Source organism: Henckelia pumila, chromosome 4, assembly GCF_033568475.1.
Source record: "Henckelia pumila isolate YLH828 chromosome 4, ASM3356847v2, whole genome shotgun sequence".
Classification (NCBI taxonomy): Eukaryota; Viridiplantae; Streptophyta; class Magnoliopsida; order Lamiales; family Gesneriaceae; genus Henckelia; species Henckelia pumila.
In genome coordinates, this window is record NC_133123.1 from 223798780 (window position 1) to 223824540 (window position 25761).

Sequence of the window (25761 nt, forward strand, 5' to 3'; positions counted from 1 at the left end):
CCAATTACAACAAAAGTTCGACATGCTTCAAGACATAAACTAGATTGGCATGCTTTTTGACTTCAAAACCGAGTCCCACTTCTATCTCTCGATCTCGATGCTAAACAAGTCTCCTTTGACTCGATCCTGCCCCACCTGTCGCCAAGTACACATACAAAACAAAGCAATAGCCGGATAATTCCGGTGAGAATGATATTCCCAGTAAAAGCAACATAAAATGCAATAACAAGTAATATATCAAATCATGATATAACGTTAACATAATCAATGTTAATACGAATGAAATGCATGACTTTAAAACCGGGATATCAACTCTAATAATCAAGGAATTGCTGCTATTCTTTTGGGATCCCGAGGATGAGATCACGTGAACAACTCACCGACTCTCCCGATCGAGGTGGTGCTACGTATCTCCATCCTCTAGACTTTGGTGCGACTATAAGGAGTATGCTGACACTAGGCAAACCTCTACGCCTAGGCCACTCGATTAAAGCCCCCAAAACATCTAAAATAAAAGGGTCGTTCTGCCCGCTGAAATCAAGGATTTTGGCTCTAGATGAATGCATAAATAAAATAAAATGCATTAAACCATAATTCAATTAATAACAAGATTTCAATCAACCAAATACAAGTTCCCTACTCTAGAACAATTATTGATGCAAGTATGTGATTTAAGGAAAACTCAAGAACCATCTGTCTTGAGTGTTCTATCCCCGCTTAAACGATGTCTGCTTGTACCTTTTCGATTCAAAAGCTCCAACTCTGGATAAGCTACAATAAGAGATTTATATCAAAATCTAAACAACCAATAATACAAACGAACAAGGTAAAACTCTTTACCGCTCTTCGTCTAACTCTTCGACGATCAACTTCTGCTAACTCTGGACTCAAAAACTTCAAACCAATCTGTACGAAGATATAAAGCAATGCAATATCAATCCATTCAATTCAAAACCATTCAAAAACTTAATTCCAACATCTAAAATCCGGAAATTCAAACCGGCGGTATAACGGCTATAATCTGATCAACCGAAAACCACAGACAACAATTTATCAATCCAAAACAACTCCCAACATCAATAATCCAACTAAAACAACACAATTCCAACAAATCTAGAAACCCAAATTTTCGAATATACTTCCAAAAATTATAACAAATCCGAACGACATTCTTTTTCCGATCCGACTTCAATTGTACGATACATGCTAGCTCAAGAACGACATATCCAAATTTAAACAAATTCTGACAACATCCCAAAATCGAAGTATACTAGATCGAAGAAAAACTTACAGTAGAACGGAGCTCTCATAGGCGTGATCGCTAATCTGTCTTCAGATTGAATTTCTAACAGATGGATCGAGAAAAAACTGAAATCACAAAGCTCAAAATGGGCGTGAGGTTGCTTCCATGGAGGACACGGCGTGGAGGAGAAGGAGAAAGGAATGGAGAAGACTAGTCAACTGATTAAAAGGCCATGTGTTTTATAACAAATCCCATTTTTTCACTTTGGTCCCTGAATTCCTCAAAAATTGCAATTCAGTCCCTTATCGAATAACAATTAAATCCTCAAATTCCTTAATCTCTGATTATCAATCTTAATATCTTATAATCTCGATTAGGCTAATTTTTGGGGCGTTACAAATTCGAAGGAGCAATGCAATGCTATCACTTTAAGGAGTGGGAAACAAGTAGGTAATGAAGAAGGCAACTGTGAGAGCAAGACATCTGATAGGATTGAAAAAGCTGCAGTTGAAGAGAAGAAAGTCGAGGAAAAGGAGATTGAACCTAAGCATAAACAGATGTACAAGCCTCCACTTCCATATCCCCAGAGGTTCAAGAAGAAGGCATTGGACGAGAAGTTCTCAAAATTCTTGGATATTTGCAAGAAGATTCATATCAACATCCCTTTTGCTGATGCTTTGGAGAAAATGTCGAACTATGCAAAGTTTATTAAAGAGGTGATGTCTAAGAAAAGGAGGGTGCTAGAGAACGAGGTGGTCAATTTAACTGAAGAATGTAGTGTCGTGCTACAAAAGAAGATGCCACAAAAGCGTAAAGATCCAGAGAGTTTTACTATTCCTTGTTCTATTGGTGGATCTCTTATTAGTAGTGTTTTATGTGATTTAGGGTCCAGTATTAATTTAATGTCATTGTCTATTTACAAGGCCTTGGAGTTGGGAGAGATGAAATCGACCACAATCACATTGCAGTTGGCGGATAGAAGCATCACATATGCACGGGGTATTGTTGAAGATGTGCTAGTCAAGGTGGATAAATTCAAATTTCCGGCTGATTTTGTGATCTTAGACATGGAAGCGGATCATGGTGCTCCATTGATTTTTGGAATACCGTTTTTGGCTACCGCTGATGCCAAGATTGAGGTGAAGAAGGGTGACTTGTCGATGGGTGTGAAAGGCGAAAGAGTGATTTTTAATATATTCATGAAGGACCCTAACCCACCCATTGAGAAATTATGCGCGATTGAGCGGGTTGTGAAGCTGAAAGGCTGTCAAAGAGCTGTGATTGAGGTTGAATCGCCAAAGGATAAAGAGCCAAGTTTACCAAAGAATAAAAATAAAAAAGGCGAAATTTAACAGGCGGTTTGTGGAATATATTTGGCGTGTGAAAGAGAAGGGAAAGACCCCAACCAAAGCGACAACCGTCTAAGACCGGTGAAAGTCGAGCTGACGACTCTAAACCAAACGCTTTTTGGGAGTCAACCCAAATTTTTTGTGTTATTTTATTTTCATTTAATTTTTATTTTTTATTTTAATCTAATTTATGCTTAAATTTTTTGTCTTCTATTTTTGTTAATGAGTTAATCTTTTATTTTTGAGTTCATTTTTGGAAATTTTGGAGGACTAATATTACAAATATTTAAATTTTTTCAGCATTTGGGAAGCTTTTGTCAGAAGCCAATGCGCGGCCGCGCAAGTCTTGTAGCGCGCCCGCTCTAGTCTGTGCTATTAAGCCCAAAAGTTAAGCGCGGTCACTCCTCTACTATTCGGCGCCCGTGCCCCCTCTACGATTCACAGATACAAAAGAGCTCCTCACTTATGCGCAATCGCACCTCCGAACAGCGCCAAAAATCTTGCGCTAAAGTACTGCTGAATAGCGCTACACCTGGCGCTATCGCACTTAAGAACCGCGCCTAATATAGCGCAATCGCGCATCCGAATGGCGCACACTTTTCACGCAATACATTTTCTACAGATTAAATTGGGCGTGTTCACGACTTTTCATAACAAAAGCCTCTGTCTCCTTGTCTCACGCACGATCTCACTTCTGTAAATCCTTCAATCACAAAATTATAACATCTTTAGGATTTGATATTATCACAAGGCCGAGCCTCTCAGAATTCATTCCTCTGCCTCATTCACGCTCAAAAAGGGGATTTATAAGGGTTTGTGAATTTCTTCTACTTGCGGTAAAAAGCTCAAATTTTCTCTCCTATATTTAAGTCGTGTTCAATTTGTGACTTGAAGTAGTTGATTTATTTGATTTGTGGTGTTGTGAACAGTTGATGTTAGTCAGTTTGGATATCATTGAGTTCGTGCACACCAAGTGTTTGTTGAATTGTCTAGGATAAGTTGTGCATGAACGTTGCTGTGCTTTGTGGTTAAGATTGTGATAATTTCGTTAAGGCATTTGATTTGTATTGCATTGTTGGTCCACAATGCCGCCGAAAACCAAAGGGAAGGGAGATCTTTCTTCATCAACTTCTGCTGCCTCGTACGATCAAAATCGTTTTTGGAAATCAACAGCAGCTGAATATTACACTGATTTGATGGAAAAAGGAATGCAAAAATAAAGGGGAATGAGCTTCAAAAAGTACGATGCTCTGGCATTAATTGAAGCCAGGAGAAGAGGTTGGGAGTCATTTGTCAGGAGTCCGCCAGATGATATTGTATCTTTGATTCCTGAGTTTTACGTCAATTTAATGATCAAAGATGTGAATCTTAAAGTTAGAGTTTGAGGAAAATTGGTGTCTTTTGACAGAAGCACGATTAATACTCTCTATGGCATTCCAGACATTGAAGATGATGAATATCAGGTATTCAAGAGTGGTCCCTTTCCAGATGATGTTGTAATTCAGACTTTGTGTAATGATGGTTCAGAATGGAAGAGAAATGCAAAGGAAGAACCTGTGACATTTTCATCTATATTTCTTCGACGAGAACCAAATAACTAGCGAGTTTGTGGCTGCCAGGATGTTTCCATCTGGGCATACATCAGATGTGACTAGGGCTAGGGCTAGTCTTGTTTATTGAATAGTGACGGGGAAATATTTTTATGTTGGTAGTGTGATTCAGGATTCTATTATTGATATTGTTAGGGGATCATCGACCATCAGTCTACCCCACTCATCCTTGATTACGAAACTTTTCCGGTTAGCCGGTGTTGTGTGGGATGATACGGAGCAGCTTCTTCCGGTACGAGGTTCTTTTAAAAAAAATTGGTGCACTGAGACGAGATAAGAAGAAGGAGGCAAGTACTTCTCAATAGTCAGCTGAACCACTGCAACCCTCTGAGCTGCTACCACACTTTGAGCCATCCCCTCCACATTTGGAAGATCCTATGTCATTACCATCGCATCCCGCCGCTGAGCATTTTGTACCTTAGGAATCACGGGCGATACTTGCTCAATGAAAAAGCAATGGAAGATGATGCGAGCACATATGGAATATATGCATGAATTCACTACAGCTCTCGCTCAAAATTAACCTCCCACAGTTGTGCCTTATCCACCTCCTCCACAGTGGTTGCTTGATGATACTATTGATGCAACAACTTCTTTTCATGGAGATGATGACGATGATGCCGAGTCCTGATTCTCGGCACCTGAGGTATTTGTCCTTTGCTCTTTTTATTGATTAATCATTAGGGACAATGATTGTAATAAGTTTGGGGGGGGGGGGGTGTCATATTCAAATTTTGTGAATTAATGTGTAGTTGTTCTTGCTTGCTTTGGATTACGGTCTTTAGTATTATGTTGTTTGATGTGTTATGATTTGAATTGTTTTAGTTATTGTAATTTTTTTTTAGTTGATAAGTCTAGTTTTGAATTTGTTGTATATGGGAAGCTGAGTTGAATTGAGTCAAGAAATAATTGGAATGCATGGCCAATGTTGAATTTTTCTCTACTTTGTTCAGTAACTGATTTCCATGACAGTCTACCTATCTAACCAAATTTTGAACTGATGAAAATGAAACCAATTAGATGAACAAATTCCTATATATTCTGTGATTAATGCTTGAATCTGATTTTGAAACATACAAACATAGAGATGATTGAGGCATTGTTTGGATATTTTGGGCTTGTTTTTATTGAATGAATTATCCTTAGTTGCTCATTCGAGCCTTCACAAAATTATATGAGTACTTGAGGTACATGATGAGAAATTCTGTTGAAAATCATCGTTATTTTTTATGATTGTTATTCTTTTGCACTGGTTGAAATTTGTATGATTTAATTGTGAATTGAGACTTCTCTAGAACTAGTTCAAACACTCTTCAAGGCAAAATACAAGCATAACTGTGATTAGGAATGATTTAGGCAATTTTTATGGAAATATTTTGTGCCTTTCAAGCTACCCATTGATGCATTATATCCCTAGTACCTTTTTTGAGCTAATTGAAAAACTAATGGCATGCGTGAAAACGTGTGACAAACCCCCATTCGGCATCGTTTCAAAGTCCTACATTTACTACCTATGAATAGCCTAAACACTATTTTCTACCTTTAAGGGAGTAATTTGAATGTTAAAATTTTATATGCTCCTAGTTTATATTTGTGAATATGGAATGGTGTGATGGAAGAATTGAAAAGAAAAAAGGTAGTAGTGAAAAAAAAGAGATGAAAAGGGGATTGAAAAAGTAAAAAAAAAATGTGAATGAAAAAGTTGTGAAAACAAAAAAAAATTGTTAAAAAAAAGAAATATGATGAAAAATAAAAAAATATGAAAAATAAATGGAGTGAAGAAGAGGTGAAGTTTGAATGAAAAGGAGTGGAAATTAGAGATAGAGCATAATTTACTCCCTCTTTTGAATTCTTATTCCTTCATTTGTAGCAGTGAGCCAGACTTTATATTACAAGCCAATTAAGTCCTATTGACCGAGTCACAGTTGCCCAATATACTAATTGAAAATATTTGCGAGGATTTATCATATGGACTGTCGATATACACTTTTAATGAGTATGAATTTCGAATCAAAACACGCACACACTATTATTCTTTGCATTAAACCGATTGTGAGTGTATTTGATTGAATGGTAACTTTTATTTGATCCCTTGCTACCTTGAAAAGTCCTCATGATCTATTAACGTATGAATTAAATTCGGATAAGGGTATTTTGAAATGTGAGTTGCGGAGATTGTAAGTTTATGCGGTTAACTAGTTATGATTAAAATTTTCAAGTGTTATTAGGTTGGATGGGATTGGATGTGAATTTTTTAAATTATTGCTGAGGCCATTGCTCCATAATATTTTTGACTATTCTTATTGATGTTGGTTGTTGGTTTGGTGATATGAGTTTTTGGAATTTTTGTGTTGATTAAGTTTTGCTCGGGACTCGCAAATATTTAAGTTTGCGGGAATTTGATAAGTGCATTTTATGCATTTAATATGTTTATGATTTTAATTGTTAATTTCTTTGTTTCGAGCAGATTTATGCGTCGTTTTTTTGTTTGTGTGCATGAAAGGAATTCTTAAATTGGTTAGAAATAAAAGGAGAAAAGAAAAGGAAAAGAAAAGAAAGAAAGAAAAGGAAAGGAAAGAAACTATAGCGCTATTGTGGAGCGCTAAAGAATAGATTGTATCGCAGTAGCGTTTGTTCTTGCGAGCTTGAGAAATTAAGAGTCCGAAACATATGCACGCCCGCTTTTGAGATATTGAGCACCTGCGCGATGGAATTTTTAAATTCTCGGAAGGAAAGTTTAGATTTTATTGGGCTGCTTAATGGGCTTTTCATGCAAGGAATAAAAGAGGCTGAAACTTCAGAATTGAAAAGGAAGCGGCCGCAATACATCAGATACAATTAGAGAGAATTTGATCGTGAGAAATCTGGGCAAGGATAATTGAAGAGCCCGAGAACAGAGTTTGAAGATTGCGTTTTTCGGACACGGCATCGCATAATCGGCTTTGTTTTCTTTCTTTTATATTTATTAAATTCTGAATTGATGTTTATTTTTCTGAATATGTTTTGGTTTTATCAGAATTTTATTATGAACTAAATTTTTAGAATCTAGAGGTCAGATTGAACCTTGTGTAGACACTTTTATGAATTCTTAATTTTATTGGATTAAATCCCCTTAGATTAATTGTTTTTATAAATTTGATTGTCTTTTCAATTTCTTGATCAATAATTGAATTGTAAGATTTATTTGGAATCTGGCACTCGAGAGAGGAGATTTTGAATAGAACCGATAGAATTAACACTATTTATTGTTTATATAACTCGGAAGAGTATATAACTTTAATAGAGCCTTAGGAAGAACATTGTTTTACATAGATCGCTACAATTAGATTCTTAATAGGGATATAGGTTTAGTTTTTTTTTTTTGATTTATTATTGAGCTCTTGTAATTTCTTTTAAGGTCTTGGCTTAGTCCTCCTCACATGTATTTCCTATTTTTTAATCTAATAAACGGGTAGGGGTCTGTCAAACCCCCGGCCACAATAGGCGGCTTTTGGAAAAAAAAACTATAGTTGATATACTCTATTTAGAACTCGAGAGAGAGAATTAGAATAATCTAAGTGTTTTTTATTATTAATTGAAAGAAATTCATGAAAATAAATTAATTAGGAGTGATTGTTGTCGAAACAAGGTGAAATCTAAACCTCTAGACCATTTTTCATATGATTGATATTTCTTTGAAAATTGTGTGCGTGTTATATAAATCCATTACTTATTTTTATTTTTCAGCAAATCTCTAAATTATTGATTTTCTAAATAAAATTAGGACTATTTTAATTACAAGTACTGAATATTTTCACGTTTTTCCTCGTGGGATCGACACTCTATTTATCACTATATTAAAACTTGACAATCGTGCGCTTGCGAACGTAAATTTTGCAACACTAGTACTATCAAGGAACGACACAATACCAAAAGATTTATCTGAGAAACAATCGGGTACCAAGAACTCCACAAAAGCAATCAAATTCGAATTAACCCAAGTTGGATTCACCACGATTCAATCCATTTTTTTACGAACACTAGGGTTAAACCTAGTGTTAAAAATACCCGTGTATCTAAAATCTAGTAGTTTAAGGTGATGCACACACTCCACAAAAAATTTCATAATTTTTCACCAGAATACCACCCAAATTTTCTTCGGATAAAAAACATCATTAGAATCACCCAACAAAATCTAAGGTACATCAAAAGTGTCCCCATTCAATTTAATTCCTCTCAAAGGGTTCTTCTCTCCACGGTCTTATTCAATCCATAAATAAAATAAACATAATATATCTCTGAACTCCTCAAAGAAAACACTCTCACATGCAAAAACTGTCTCTCCCATGCCAATCAATCTTACATCAGCGTTATTAGGATTCCAATAAACATAAACCTTTCTCTATCTTTAGTACAAACAAGAATATAATGCAATACATTTATACCTTGAAACCGAAGCCGTACACGACGTCAATCAAAGCGTTGTTATTAAATTTCTTCTCTAGTATGCCAGACATATCTAGTTTGTGGGAACTCATAAGAGCACACACGCTCTTATGTTTTAAAGGCTTGAGAAAGCCTCTAATATTCCAACATCCAATCTTCATTTATAACCGGAGGAAATTTTGGGTTTCCCTCACTTCTTTTCAATACAAAAAATACTATCAAATTTACGATCACCAATTAGCCAAGAACTCTGTATCGCTTGAACTCGATTCCCCCAAGCCCCTCTTGATTCTCACCTTTCGAACAACTAGGCTTCATAGTATCCACGAAATCCTTTTTCTTTTTCTTATTCTTTTTATTGTTCTTCTTATTTATCAACGGGTTGAAGCCACTATTGTCATCCTCTTTACTCGGCACTATAGAAGCATCACTTTCTTCCCCCACATCTCATTTAGATCCTTAACTTCATGCTCAATATTACTAGTCTCTTCAATTATTTTATTTCTTTCGGCTTTCTCATTACCATCTTTATTCAATTTACCATCAAAATATTTCCTAAAATGACTTCTTGGTCTCAAAATTGACCTAGATGGAATATGAGGGATATGTTTTCTCGCTCTAGATCTACCCCGAGTCTGAGACCTCATACAATTCAAAGTGATACTCGTTGATCTTCTTTGGTTCAAGCCATCATCCTTGTTTCTTAAATCAATCCCATATCCATATTTCCCTTCAAATTTACAATTCTTCTATTTAGTCCCTCTTTGTTGCAAACATCACAAATCATTATCTCATCCTCGTACATTAAAGGATATATCTACCATGCCAATAGGTAGTTTAACCTTCATTTCCCTTACCCGAGTGGTTGAGATTCAACTGTGATACCCGAAAAAATGAAAGATTTAAAATTAGTTTATAATGAGCTAAAATAGACTAACATAGCAACTTGGATTAATAATTTTTTGTAAAAGCGAGGAATAATACAAATTAGTTGCTTTATGAGCACATTTTGTAGTCGTGTAGGCGCAGATATGGGCTCGAGGCATGACAAAATGCTATCAGAGACAGTCACAAGCAGGAACTCAAGGGAATAAGTGTTATGCAAAGCAAAGTTTTACGTGCATGGGAGCCATCTCTTGAACCTGCGGGGCAAAGTGCTACATGACGGCAGACACCTCTTGAACCTGTAGGAGCCAACTCTAAATTTTTGGTGCTGATGGATCGAGGGGTCATGTCGTAGCCCGCAACCAATTAAGCTAAAATAATGCCTAATTATGTTTAATTGGATAAAACATGATTATGAAAGCTCCAAATGGGTTTATGAAGTTGAAAAATAGATTCAGAACACTCGAAAATGGCGGAAGGGTCTCAAGTAATCAGGGAGATCGGATGATCCGAACTCTTAGATCGAAGGATCCGAAGAGGGGGGGGGGGGGGGGTTCAGAAGATCAGTTGGGTTCCGAAGCTGCAAAGGGATCAGACGATTCAAATGCAAGATCGGACGATCCAAACTCAACTAAGTCCAGTTTTCAAAGGAATGAGGTCATCAAGGTGACGTCATAAGTGATCGGACGATCCGAAGTGTGCGATCGGACGGTCCAAACTCTGTCGGCAGCCAGCTTTTTAGAAGATTGGACATGGGTTTGGTGGTGATGGTTTGAAGGGGATCGGACGATCCGATCTGCGCCTTTATATAGGGGCCGAGAGTAGAGATGTCAAATTGGGTTGGGCCCATTAGGTTGGCCCGGCCCGCTCTATTATATATGCGGGTTGGGTCGACAAATTTCCAACCCACCTAAAGGGTGGGCCGGCCCGCACAGCCCTGCCAAGTGGTAGGTTGTAATGTCCCAAAATTAGCTTAACCGAGATTATAAGAGATTAATTTTGATAATCAGAGTTTATGAGATCCGAGGGTTGAATTGATTTTTGATCAGGGACTGAATTGCAATTTTTGAGAAATTCAGGGACCAAAGTGCAATTTGCCAAATTTGACTTGGTCTTTGCTATAAATAGAAGGTTGAGGCATGTGACTCATCTTCTCCTTCTTCCTTCCTTATCCCTTGGCCGATCAACACCATAGCCGCCCCTCAAGATTTTCTGATTTCAGTTTATATTCGATCCGTCCGATAGAATTTCAATCTGAAGACATATTCGCGATCAAGGCTGCGAGAGCTACGTTGTAACGTAAGTCTTTATTCGATCGGATATACTTCGATTTTTTGATGCCGTTAGAATTTGATGATTTTCGGATATGTTGTTCTTGAGCTAGCATAGATCGTATATTCGAAGTCGGATCGGAAAAAAGAACGACGATCGGATTTGTTATGATTTTCGGAAGTATTATTCGAACATAGGGGTTTTGAGATTTATTGGGATTGAGTTGAATTGGATGAATTGTTGTTGTTATGAGTTGTTGGAATCGATATATTGATGTTTTTATTTTCGGTTAGTCGAATATATAGCCGTTGTGCCGTCGGTTTGAGATTTTTGGATTTTGGGGAGCTTAGATTAAGTTTTGAGTCGATTTGAATTGGATTGATTGATATTGAATTCTTTTACATCTCCGTACAGATGTGGTTGAAGATCGTGGAGTTCAGAGTTCGTAGAATCCGAATCGTCGAAGAATTGATTGAGAATTGGTAACGAGTTTACCTTAATCGTTGAATTATGATTGAATGAAATTTGATTGGAAATTCTTGTAATTGTAGCTTGTCCAGATTGGAGCTACATCAAATCTAAGAATTGGTAAAAGTAGACTTGGAATCGAAAGGGGATGAATACTCGAGTTGATATTGATTCTCGAGTCCCTAAATCACATAATTGCATGAATTATTCTTTCGATTGATTATATGCATTAATTGAATTATTTGAATTCATTTCGAATTTCATATGCATTCATATTGAGCCGGATGATTTGATTTCCTAGCGAATTAGACGATTTGGATATTATAGTTGAGGGGCATTGGTAGTTGAGAGTAACTCCAATGACCCAACCAACTCTCTATAGTGCTCCAAAGTCTAGAGGAGCTTGATATTCCGCATTCACCTGGATCGGGAGAGTCGGTGAGATCGCGGTGATATATCTTGGCCTCGGGATCCCAATCGATGAAACGAAATTCCTTTTGATTATCCGATTTAGATAATCTTGAATGACATGCATTGCATTTTATTGCATTTCGAATTGAGTTGTTGTTGATATACTATTTGAAAGTACTTGTCTTGTTGTCGTTATATCATTTTTGATATATTATTTGATATTGCCTGTTTTGCTGCTTTTACTAGAAATTTTATTCTTACCGAAGTTATCCGGCTATTGTCTTTTTTGTATGTGTGGGGACCTCGGGTGCTAATCTTATCTTATAAGGTGATTAATAACTAAAAATAGTTAATTTGAAATACAGGACATTTGGCGACGCAAAACCTTACATTTGGCGACACAAAAACGTGTCGCAAAAAGATCGAATTTTTTTTTTTTTTTAGAAAACCTTGACGCGCGGGCGCGCCTAAGGCTCGGGCCAAGGCGCCCTCTAGGCTGGGCGGGCACGCCTAGGCCTCGAATTTCACTTCTAAACAACTGAAAAATGAAGGTTTTGTCCCTGTTTTGAATCTCAAACATCATATAACTTATATAGCATGAATTCAACATCAAAATCTAGAAGAAAACATGCAAATCCATGAGCTAACCAAGCAACTAAACATGGAACTTGACATACAACCCACAAGATCTTACATTGTTCTTATTTTTGCCAAACATACAAGTCTTTACGTGTAAGTGTGTATAACATAACATATAAAAGATCTAGATACAAAGGTTGACATCAACTCTACTGCATAAACCCGAGATCACCACATCTAACTCCACCTCTTTCTTCTTACAACCTTCTTTGTCCTGTGCTCGCCCTATCTATTCCCATGCACATATACAAACATAGAAATAGCCGGATGTCTCCGGTGAGAACTGAATCCCAGTATAAAACAACAATATCATGCATAACATAACATTTAAATCATAATTATATAAACATCTCAACAAGCATTAAACCTTTCTATTGCAATACATGCTTTTAAAATCTGCTATCAAGTTCAATATCGGTTCTTGGGATCCCGGGGAAGAAGAACACAACAAATCTCCCACCTACTCTCCCTTTCGGGGTGGCGTTGAGCTCTTTTCCCGGATTTTGGCATACTATATCAAGTTTCTAACAATAGGAGTCGATCTATCTCCTAAGTTCCTTGATATATATCCAAACGTTCGTATTCTTTTGGCAAATCTACCATTTAAAATCTCAAAGGGTTGTTGGCTCAATATGAATGAATCAAAGTCTAGAAGCATAAGAATAAAAGCCAACTAATAACAAGCTAAGTCAAACAAGCAAGTAAAGATGCAAATACACACATATAAGCACATAGTATGTGATTTTGAAAGAGAATTCAAGAAAAGTCTCTTGAATGTACAAAGCTCTTGTTATAAGGTTTTCTTATACCTTTCAAGATTGGTTTCAAGGCTCTTCAAATCTGATCTAGCCGCATAACAAAACCGTAATCAAAATTCTGCTCATATTCTTCTCAATCTTCAAGGCTAACAAGTCACCAACCTTGCTCTTTTGTCGATCGGTTTCTTGTTCTCAATCTGAAAATACATCAAATATATCTAAGAACATCAGCAAGAACTCAAACAATATCCAGCTCAAACAATCTAGACTCAAACTTGATCATTTGTCCAACCGACGGCTTAACGGTACGAAATCGTTAACCGAAACTGAAATCTAACCAATCTATCATTCAAACCAACTTCATATACATGATATACCAGCAAATATACATCAACATACCAACATATCAGCAGCTACCATTTTGAATTACATGCTGTAAAATTCATAAGAAATACAAACGACATCCAATCTTTGACCCGATTTCGATAATACAACACATAGAAGCTCAAGAACACATATCTAACATCAAATTCTGAGTTCTGTATCATCTCAATTTCGAAATATGCTGGATCATAAAGATACTTACACCAAATCAAAGCTCGTATTTCAAGGATCGCGGAACTATGCCTGGAATTTAATTCGGCTGGACGGATTTTGAGATATTAAGTCTTGAAGATCAAATCTCAACAAAGAAATGAAGCTCTCGGTTCTTAGGCTGATAACTTTGATAATTCTGATGCAAAATTACTTACAATACACGTCCATATGCATGTGTAGACAAGTGTCCCACTCAAGGTAAGAAAATTGCACTTTGGCCCCTCATTTCTCCACTAGTTGCAATTTGGCCCTTGAAAATTCTTTTTAATTCAATTTCAATCTTAAATAATTTAAGAATATTAGAATTTAAATCTAAACTCCAAAAATTCTCAAATTAAATATTTTCGAATTAAAATTAAATAATCTCGGGCCTTACAATTCTCTCCCTCTAAGATATGATTTCGTCCTCGAAATCGCATGCAATTTGTACGCATATAAGATAAATAAATAACAGAAATACTGAAGAAGACTCACATCAATGAAATAGCTCTGGAAAGCGCTGTCTCATATCTGATTCGACTTCCCAAGTTGCTTCTTCAACTCCATGACGACTCCACCGAACTTTCACAAGAGAAATAGTCTTGTGTCTGAGTTGCTTCTCCTTCTAATCAAGTATCTGAATAGGCTTATCAAAATAACTCAATGTCTCATCCAGTTCAGCCTCGTCTGACTGAAGTACATGAGAAAGATCAGACTTATATTTCCGCAGCATAGAAACATGAAAGACATCATGTATCACAGAAAGAGCTGGAGGAAGAGCAAGTCTATAGGCAAGATTGCCTATCTTCTCGAGAATCTCATATGGACCAATAAATCTTGGAGATAACTTCCCATGCTTGCCAAATCTGACAGTGCCTCTTAATGGAGAAATCTTCAAGAACACTCGGTCTCCCTGTTCAAAACACAAAGGCCTGCGTCGAACATTTGCATACTTGGCTTGTCGATCTTGTGCTGTCTTCATTCTTTTCTGAATCAATCTTATTTTCTCGGTCATCTCTCGAATCATATCTTGCCCAATATTAGGTGTCTCTTAGATATCATCCCAATAAAGAGGAGATCTGCACTTCTTTCCGTACAATGCTTCAAATGGAGCCATCTCGATACTAGTCTGGTAGCTGTTATTGTATGAGAACTCCACAAGTGGTAATGAATCTTGCCAACTAGTGCCAAAATCTAGCACCACAGCTCTAAGCATATCCTCGAGTGTCTGGATAGTCCGCTCTGACTGTCCGTCAGTCTGAGTATTATACGCAATACTCAAGTGCAATCGAGTACCAAGAGCTTGCTGCAAGCTGTGCCAAAAGTGCGATGTAAATCTAGGGTCTCGATCTGAAACGATAGATTTAGGCACACCATGTAATCTTACCACTTCTCTGACATAAATCTCTGCCATCTGATCGTGTCTGTATGTCATTCTATATGGAATAAAACAGGCTAATTTCGTCAATCTATCGATAACTACCCAAACAGCATCACAACCTCTGGATGAACGCAGTAGCTTCGTTACGAAATCCATAGAAATATGATCCCACTTCCATTCTGGAATAGGTAAGCTATGCAATAACCCACCTGGTTTCTTTCTTTCGGCCTTTACCTGCTGGAAATTCAGACAATGAGATACAAACTCTGTAACATCAAATTTCATCTGCTTCCACCAATACTGAATTTTCAAATCATTGTACATTTTTCTGCCACGAGGATTAACACTGTATCTGCTGCAGTGAGCCTCTTTCAATATCTGCTGTTTCAAATCTGAAATATCTGGAACAACAAGTCTGTGATTCACATATAAAACACCATCTACACTAACCTTGTATTCAGACTGATGCCCTGATCTGATAATGTCAACGGACTTCTGAATACTCTAATAATTTCTCTGTGCTTCTTTGATTCTAACCAACAATTCTGGCTCAGCTTGAAGTGCACAAATTCTGATAAACTTCATATCTGTTTCAAATACCAATCCAGAAACACAGCAATCTTCTACCAATTTAGTGATACCTATCGTATATAAGGATAAGGCACATACCTTTCTACAAGGCATCTGCAGCTGCATTGGACTTTTCGGATAATATTTGATCTCACAATCAAAATCTTTCAACGGACGGATCGAGTTAAAATCGAAATCACAAAAGATTGGAAGCTTTTCTCTCGCCTTCAATGGAGATAGGCGACTTGGAGGAGGGAGGGAGGAAATGAAGAAGACTTAGTCAAGTCTCTAAGTTATAACAAATCTCTTTTTTGCGTTTTAGTCCCTGAAAATTCTGAAATTTGCAAAATAGTCCTTGATCAATAAAAATTCGGCTCTTGAATTCTGAAATCACTGATTATCTCAAATAAATTCTATTAAGATAAAAACGGGGCATTGCAATTCTTCCCCTCTAAGAATAGATTTAGTCCTCGAAATCAGTAATATCAACTCATAAGAAAGAAATAAGAATTCAAAAACAGAATTAAGGACTCACGTCAATTAAAAAAGTCTGAAAATCTCCGTCTCATATCAAATTTTGTCTCCCAAGTCGCTTCTTCGACCCCGTGACGACTCCACTGAACTTTCACCAAAGGAATCGATTTGATTCTGAGCTGTTTTTCCTTTCTGTCAAGGATCTGAATTGGTCTCTCGAAATAACTCAGAGTTTCATCAAGTTCGGCTTCATCAGGTTGAAGAACATGAGAAGGATCTGGATGATATTTCCTCAACATCGAGACGTGAAATACGTCGTGAATCCCAGATAAAGAAGGAGGAAGTGCTAATCTGTAGGCTAGATCGCCTATCTTCTGTAAAATTTCATACGGACCGATGAATCTCGGTGACAACTTCCCTCTCTTCCCAAATCTAACAGTACCTCTAAACGGAGAAATCTTCAAGAATACTTGGTCTCCCTGATCAAAAGATAGAGGTCTGCGACGGATATTAGCATACTTCGCTTGTCGGTCCTGAGCAGTCTTCATTCTCATTCGGATAATCTTCACCTGCTCAGCCATATCACGAATCATATCTGGTCCCAAGTCTGGGGACTCAAACATCTCATCCCTGTACAGAGGAGATCTGCACTTCTTACCGTACAACGCTTTGAATGGTGCCATTCCTATACTCATCTGGAAGCTGTTGTTGTACGAAAACTCCACAAGAGGCAACGAATCTTGCCAACTAGTGCCAAAATCAAGCACTACTGCTCGTAGCATATCCTCCAGAGTCTGAATCGTCTGCTCTGATTGACCGTCGGTCTGAGGATGGTAAGCTGTACTCAAGTGCAAACGAGTACCAAGAGCCTCCTGTAGACTATGCCAGAAATGAGAAGTAAACCGAGGATATCGGTCCAAAACAATCGATCTCGGCACACCGTGCAATCTGAAAATCTCTCTGACATACAACTCGGCCATATGATCATGACAATATGTCATCCGATACGGAATAAAACAAGCAGACTTCGTCAAACGGTCAATCACTATCCAAATGGCATCGCATCCTCGAACAGATCGGGGTAGTTTCGTGATGAAATCCATCGAGATATGATCCCACTTCCATTCTGGAACAGATAAACTGTGCAGAAGACCACCCGGCCTCTTTCTCTTGGCTTTCACCTGCTAGCGGTTCAAACAACGGGATACAAACCTCGCAACATCACTCTTCATCCTCTTCCACCAAAACTGACTCTTCAGGTCGTTATACATCTTTCTGCCTCCTGGATGAACACTGAACCGACTGTAATGTGCCTCTCGCAGAATACGCTGTCTCATCTCAGAAATATCAGGCACAACAATACGGTTGTTCACAAATAAAACATCATCCCTGACCTGAAACTCAGACTGGTGTCCAGATCTCACCTTCTCTATCGAATGCTGAATACTCTCATCGGATTTTTGTACTTCTCTGATCGACACTAACAACTCTGGCTCGGCCTGGATAGCACAAACTCTGATAGGACTCCTATCTGATTCAAACTCCAAACCAGAATTGCAACAGTCGTCAATCAAACGAGACACACCAATGGTCGAAAGAGATAAGGAACAAATCTTGCGACTCAAAGCATCAGCAGCTGCATTCGACTTTCTCGGGTAATATTTAATCTCGCAGTCGAAGTCCTTCAATAAATCTAGCCATCTCCTCTGTCTCATATTCAACTCAGACTGTAAAAATAAGTACTTAAGACTCTTATGATCAGAAAAGATCTCAAAAGACTCACCGTACAGATAGTGATGCCAGATCTTCAAGGCAAAAACAATAGCAGTGAGTTCAAGATCATGAACTGGATAGCGAGTCTCGTGTGGTTTCAACTGCCTTGAGGCATAAGCTATCACGTGCTTCCTCTGCATAAGGACACAACCAAGACCTAAATGAGAAGCATCGCAATACACCATAAAACCTCCAGAACCTGATGGAATAGAAAGTATCGGAGCGCTAGTCAGTCTCTTCTTCAACTCAATGAAACTGGTCTCACACTTTTCAGTCCAAACAAAATGCGCATTCTTCTGAGTCAGCTGGGTAATCGGCTTCGCAATAGATGAGAAACCTTGAATAAATCTGCGATAGTAACCCGCTAAACCCATAAAACTTCGAATTTCAGGCACAGAAGTCGGCCTTCGCCAGTTCATAACTGCCTCGATCTTGCTGGGATCGACAGAAATCCCATCTCCAGAGATAATGTGACCAATAAAAATGACTCGGTCCAACCAAAACTCGCACTTCGACAGTTTGGCAAACAACTATTCAGTTCTCAAAATCTGCAAAACAATCCTCAGATGCTCTGCATGATCAGCACAGCTCTTTGAATAGATCAGGATATAGTCAATGAAAATAATAACAAACTCATCTAGAAAATGCTGAAAGATTCGGTTCATTAACCCCATAAAGACTGCTGGGGCGTTAGTCAAACCAAACGGCATGACAAGAAATTCAAAATGGTCATACCTCGTCCTAAACGCAGCCTTAGGAACATCCTCTTCTCGCACTCTTAGCTGATGATACCCAGACCTCAAATTTATCTTTGAATAAATACACGAACCCTGCAATTGATCAAAAAGATCATCTATACGAGGTAAGGGATACCTGTTCTTAACCGTCGCCTGGTTCAGTTGGCGGTAGTCAATGCGGAGACGCATAGAGCCATCTTTCTTTCTAACAAATAGAACAGGAGCACCCCAAGGCGACACACTAGGCTGAATGTATCCCTAGGAGATCAAATCTTCGATTTGCTCTTTCAGTTCTTTCAATTCCATCGGAGCCATTATATACGGAGCTTTAGAAATCGGCTGAGTACCTGACGTCAGTTCGATGCCAAATTCAATCTCACGAATAGGCGGTAATCCCGGAATCTCATCCGAGAACACATCAGAAAACTCTCTAACCACTGGTATGTCAGTCAACACCGGGCTAGACTTCAAAACATCCACTGCATAGATCAGAAAACCCTCTGCTCCTTTTTGCAACAGTCTAGTCATAGACAAAACAAAAATCAAAGGAATTCTAGATCGAGAACCCTTACCAAAGAATCTCCACTCATCTGTCATTTTTGGTCTGAAACGGACAACCTTTTGAAAACAATCCACTGTAGCCCTGTCCTCAGTCAAAACATCTATACCAACTATGCAATCAAAGTCAGATAAACCAAGTATAACACAGTCGAACTCTAACAAATTCCCTTCACTACTCAATTCACAATTCCTAACAAAATTCCTCGAAACAATTCCTCCACCCAAAGGTGAAGTAACAGATACCACAGCAGGCAATGGCTCAAAAGGTAAGGCATGCTTCAATACAAATTTCTCAGATATGAGAGAGTGAGACGCACCCGTATCTATCAAAATATAAGCAAGATAACCAAAGATTGTACAGTTACCTGCGATCACATCATCAGGTGCTGCCTGAGCCTGATCCTCATTCAGAGCAAAAACTCTCGCCTGCTGTCAAGGAGGTTGGTTCAAGTTCTGGTTACCTCCTTGACGGTTCTGTTGTTGGGGCTGGAAAGAGTGAATTGCATTTTCTTGCCTCTGAGGCAGTGCGGACTGTCTAGAAGTATTTCCACTCTGAGCTTGCTCCAAGCCTCTCTGGGGACAAAGTCTAGCATAATGTCCCGTCTGTTGACAGATGTAGCAATTCCCAAAAATCCCTCTACACTGGTCGGTGGAGTGACGACCTCCAAACTTGTTACAAGAAGCTCCAGAGGAAACTGAACCCTGTCTTGAACTGAACTGATTCGAGCCACCAGAGCTCAAAGAACTGCTTCCTGGTTTCTTAAATTGTTTTCCCTTCGGTCGGTAGTAATCCTTTATGTTGCCTCCACTGCTACCACCCTCGGATCTCTGAGGTTGATTATGATATTGAGACGGTTGGTTCTGGAACTGTCTCTATTGCTGCTGAGATGCAACCTGATTCCCTCTCTGCCTCATCAACCCTGCCTCAGCACCCTTGGCCTGATCCATTGCCTCAGCAAAGTTATTGGGCCTTCCAGTATTCACCAGAGTGAAGATATCAGGATTCAAGCCATTGATGAATTGATCAGCTTTGGCTTCTTCGTTGTCGGAAATTTGAGGTCCGAACCTCAACAAGCTGTCAAACTTGGCAACGTAGTCCTCGATATTCAAGTTCCCTTGCTTCAGATTTGCAAACTCGGCACCTTTGTCCTTTCGGTACGAAACTGGAAAGAACCGTTTGAAGAACTCAGATTTAAAAAGATTCCAGTCAATAGCTGTACCTTGATTCTCAAAAGCCCTCTTTGTTGCGATCCACCAGTTCTTCGCAACTCCTCGCAATTGATGAATAACTAGCCTGATTCTGCGGTTATCAGAATAGTCGAGAGAATCAAAAAGCTGGTCTATGTCATCCAACCAACTCTCGCAGTCAACTGGATTCTCCGTGCCCTTCAAAATCAGGGGTCGGAAAGATTGGAACCTCTTCAGTAAGGTTTCCATCGGCGTAGCGGTGGCATCTAGATGATCGGTCACCGTACTGCCCTGTTCATTCGGAGGAGTGACTGCAGGAGGATTCTCATTCGCAGGAACAGCTGGCGGTGGGTTCCTATTCAACACTCTTCGAGGACCCATAATCTGATAATCAAAGGTTAGGACACAGATAATCCAATTCCCATAACTCCATAAGGTCCAAAACCTTCTTTGAATAATAGCACCACTTCGAGAATACTCGCATTCGATCCAGAAACCATCAATTGATATCTCAAGTAATTTCATGCTTTAAAAAAATTAAATCACATAATTATGAATTCAAATAATTCTCAATCAGTAAATCATTCTCGCATCGTATTTAATAATCAATTAAATAACTCAAACACATGCGAGAAACCAATTCAAGCGGACTCGATCTACCCCGATCTCTTCTAAATTTAGTCCAAGATCTAATTGCTCTGATACCACTTAATGTGAGGCCTCGGTTCTAAACATCTAATGATAATATAAAGTAAATCAACATCAACTAAAATTCAAAAATCAAGGCAATAAATTTTTTTTTAAAAAAACAGTGATGCGCTCGATCGCATGAACTCGTGAGATCGAGCGCACCAAATAAACCTCAAGTTCTACCGGGAAAAATTCAAGTCGTGCGCTCGATCCTGCGAACTCATGGGATCGAGCGCACCCAAAAAAAGAAGTTCTTTGCCTCAACAAAAAGGAGGGCTGCGCTCGATCCGACGTACTCGTGCGATCGAGCGCACCCTCTGCCCAGAAAAAAAAATAATAACAGAGCAGGCTTGCTTCCAACTACAACACCATTCAAAATTCAATCTAAAACATGCATCAACACAACCAACATGCATAATAAATTACAAGAAAAGTCTAAAGTTATACAATCCTCCAACTAATAGAACATGCATTCGATTCTTAGTTTACAATCCAAAATACATCACAAGGTTGGAATGTAGATTCAACTCCTACAACCAAGGGCCTCACTTCTATCCTCTCCAACACCTATCCATGAGTTATCTGGCTCGGTCCTGCCCCACCTGTTGCCAAGTACACATACAAACAAAGACAACAGCCGAATAATCCGGTGAGAATAATATTCCCAGTAAAAGAGACTAGCATACAGTATCACATAATATATCAAAACATGATATATAATCAAGTTCCACATATTCCTCAAGTAATTCATTCAACTGCGGAATAAAAAAAATGATATGCATGACTTAAAACTTCTGGATTATCAGACTCGGATAATCAAAAGGAATTCTTCTTTCTTTCTTTCTTTGGTTTGGGATCCCGAGGTTAAAATATCCAACAATCACACCGAACTCCCCTTTCGAGATGGACGAGGTATATTTTAATCCTCTAGACTCTAGGGCATTATAGTGAGTTAATCGACACTCGTAGTAAATCGCCTACCAAGGCCACTCAACTATAATCTCCAGATCGTCTAATTCAAAATGAATAATCAACCGGCTCAATATGAATGCATATATGATCTCATGCACTCAATTATCATTTCAATCATAAATCAAGTAAACATTTAAACATGCAATATGTGATTTCTTCTAGGACAGTTGAGTCGATCCGGAATCAAGTTAATCGTCCTATTTCATTTCAAACTCATCTTGTACCTTCTTGTCGTTTCACAATCTTCAATCTGTAAAACAACAAATCTCAATTCAATATCTATTCCAGTTCTACGATCGATAAGTAAGAAAGTCGATACTATACCGGCTCAATCTTCCAAATTGATCGAAGCTGCAATCTTGCAACTCCAATGACTTCGAATCAATCTAGCAGAAGAAGTCACATGATCAATATTGATAGCAAAACCTCATCAAACTCGGTATAATCAAATCAATATAAACGATATCTCGAAACTCAAATTGACGGCATAACGGCTATAAACTGATCAAACCAAAATCGCAGACAACAGAATATCAATTCAAATTACATATCAATCATCTAACATCATTTCCAAGTCAAACCCAACACATCTCAAAAATCCAAATTTCAAAAATCATAAGAAAATTCATATCAAATCCAATCGTCGATATTTCTCCGAACCGTCTTAGTTATACTATCACAGCTACCTCAAGAACATCCTCTCCGAATTTCAATCAATTCAAAAGACATATAAAAATTAAAAACTCGTAGAAATAAGAGAAACTTACTTCTAAACGGAGCACTCGATGCTGAGATCGCAAATATCAACTTCAGATCAAATTCCAACGGACGGATCGAGTTAAAATCAAAATCACAAAATCTTGGAAGCTTTTCTCTCGCCTTCAATGGAGATAGGAGACTTGGAGGAGGGAGGGAGGAAATGAAGAAGACTTGGTCAAGTCTCTAAGTTATAACAAATCTCTTTTTTGCGTTTTAGTCCCTGAAAATTCCAAAATTTGTAAAATAATCCCTGATCAATAAAAAGTCGACTCTTGAATTCTGAAATCACTGATTATCTCAAATAAGTTCAATTAAGATAAAAACGAGGCGTTATAAATTCATACATACAAACAAAGCAATAGCAGGATAACTCCGGTGAGAATAAATCTCAATATGAACGACATGCATATACATTATTTAAGCATATGGAATCTATATGTTGTAATAATCTTAAATCACAAACATGTAAGAACATCTAAATCATAAAAGCATATTTAATTCTTAAAGCATAATGGTTCATCTACAGCAATATCAAATTAATCATATAAACACGTTCATATCTTGAATTGAATACAATAACATGCTAGCATTTATAAACGCATATTCTAAATCGTAGAAATCTCTAGGTTAATGCATAAATGCAATGCATGTTTCAAAGGATAAGCTATTAAATCTAATATCAATAAATCATAGTTCTTGGGATCCCGGGGAAATAAAATCTTTCACCGACCACAACTTACCCAATCGAGGTGGCGTTAAATATCTCAATTCCCGTGACTTTGGTGCAACTATAGTGAGTCATCTAGCTCTGAAAATAAATCTACATTCCGTGTCACTCAACTATAGCCCTCCAAACGTCATCTGCACTCTAAGTCATTCAGCCATCTGTGCTTATCAAGGTAGGGTTCAAGATGAATGCAACACAATCTGTATGCATTCCTGTAAAATATCTTGAACAATCAACTTAAATAATCAAGACAAGCAATAACAAACAGCAAATCACATGAAAACATATAAACAATTAAGTACGTGATTTTAGGAAACTTGATAATCATAAACGAAACTATCAACATTCTGCTCTTCCAAATCTGCTCAAGCCCTTTGTTGCTCCCATTTCTGATTCAATATTCAAACGGCTCGAACTCGACGACTCGACTTCGATAACTTCAATTCTTAACTAAAATGAAGTGCTCAAAATTATTAATATCATTATCAAATCTGATATTCATTGCCAAATTCAATCTATAGCTGAAATCGGATTAAAATGCAAATCGGGGGCGTAACGGTTCGAAGTCGGTCATTCCAAAGGCATAACATCAATATTTCTATCATCAACATACTATAACATCACTAATTTCAGCAGCCTATTCACGTATATAACAGCCCCAAAATTCAGAATTTCATTAAATCTTTGAAAAATCATAAACATGTTCAAACGACGATCTTTTCTCGATCCGTCTTAGTCTCTTAGATATGCTATCGTCGTATATACTAGAACATATATATACAATCAAATCTTAATTCTAACAACGTCTTAAAATTCAAACATGGTAGAATTTCTTAAAACTTACGTCAAACGTAGCACTCGGAGCGGTGATCGCAAATATACGATCAATCAGAAATGCTACCAGGCGGATCAAAAGATATCGAAGCTTGAAAGGATTAAAAATGGCTTGGAACCCTTTCTTTTCCTTTCTCTCGTGCAATCTGATTATGGGCTGAAGAATTCTGATGATTTCTATGCAAAGTACACGTTTACATAGCAAGTTGCAAGGAAATTGCGCTTTGGTACCTGAACTTTGGTATAATTGCAAATCAGTCCCCGGACAAGCGATGTAATTCAATTTTAATCTTAAATAATTTAAAAATATGAGAATTTAATTATAAACTCTAAATATTTTCAAATTAAATATTATCGGATTAAAATTAAATAATTTCGGACCTTATCGCATTTTAGTCCTTGAACTTCTCAATATTTGCATATTGGTCCCTGCTCGGATTTCACCTTAAAATTAAATCCTTTTAATATCCAAACTCATAATTTAAATCTTAAATTCCATAAATCATCAATTCAAATATTTTCAAATAATAATTCCGGATATGAAAATCTTAAAATCCGAAAATCCTTAAATTAAATACTTTCGACCCGAAATTAAATTTCTAATTTCTTAAATTCTTCAAATTAATATTTTTTCATATTCGGAATTTAAATATCAAATCCTGTAATTAATTCTTTAATATTTTCGGGCTTACAATTCCTTCCCTCTAAGATATGATTTCGTCCTCGAAATCGCATTCAATCTTATTGCTGAATATTCTAGACTGTATATCTGACTGAAGTAATAATTACTTCATTTCTGTAAGCTTTAGATATATGTTCTGATATCTTCTCTTATTTTTCTATCTAATCTCTTCTTCAATCATAGCTCATTCATTGTTCTGTAGTCACTGAGTAACTTATATCTGAGATGTTCTTTCTATTGATAAAAATCTGCATCGGCTATTCGGCTTAGATCAAAATCTTATCGGCTTCTGCTTTATCTGATTGAAGTCACAGGAAAAATTCTAGCTGATGTTCTTAAGCACATTTGATTTATGTGACAATTCGAGATTGAGTATGAATCAATAAGCTAGATTAAATACTCACAAGGATCTATAATTAGATCATATCTGAAATCTCTTTCTGAATTGGATAGTGCTCTGAAAATGAATTTCTTGTTGATTATTCTTTTCAAACATCACAATCTGTATCTGTTATTCTTGTGCTAACTCTGTTGATTCTGTTTTGTTCTTGTTCTGTTCAGATCACTCTTAACATTCTCTGTATCTTCTCAAATCATATCTGATCTGATAACTGATACTTCTGTAATACTGTCTCAATATAAAGAAAATATGCTTTCCTTATTATCTAAAGTGGCAGAAAGTCAATTAGCTAATACCGAATCTAGTACTATAGTTCTGAGCATATCCTCGGAAATATGGATAGTCACATCTGACAGCCCATTAACCGGGAAATTGTA

The 25761-nt window shown here is 37.5% G+C and overlaps 1 protein-coding gene across 1 annotated transcript; it reads left to right on the plus strand.

Moving 5' to 3' along the window:
- Nucleotides 1-1696: 1696 nt before the first annotated feature.
- Nucleotides 1697-2595, plus strand: LOC140862813 (uncharacterized). Its single transcript, XM_073265857.1, has 3 exons — nt 1697-1711; nt 1831-1995; nt 2167-2595. Exons 1-3 carry the CDS (start codon nt 1697-1699, stop codon nt 2593-2595), a joined length of 609 nt encoding a protein of 202 aa, XP_073121958.1.
- Nucleotides 2596-25761: the final 23166 nt, after the last annotated feature.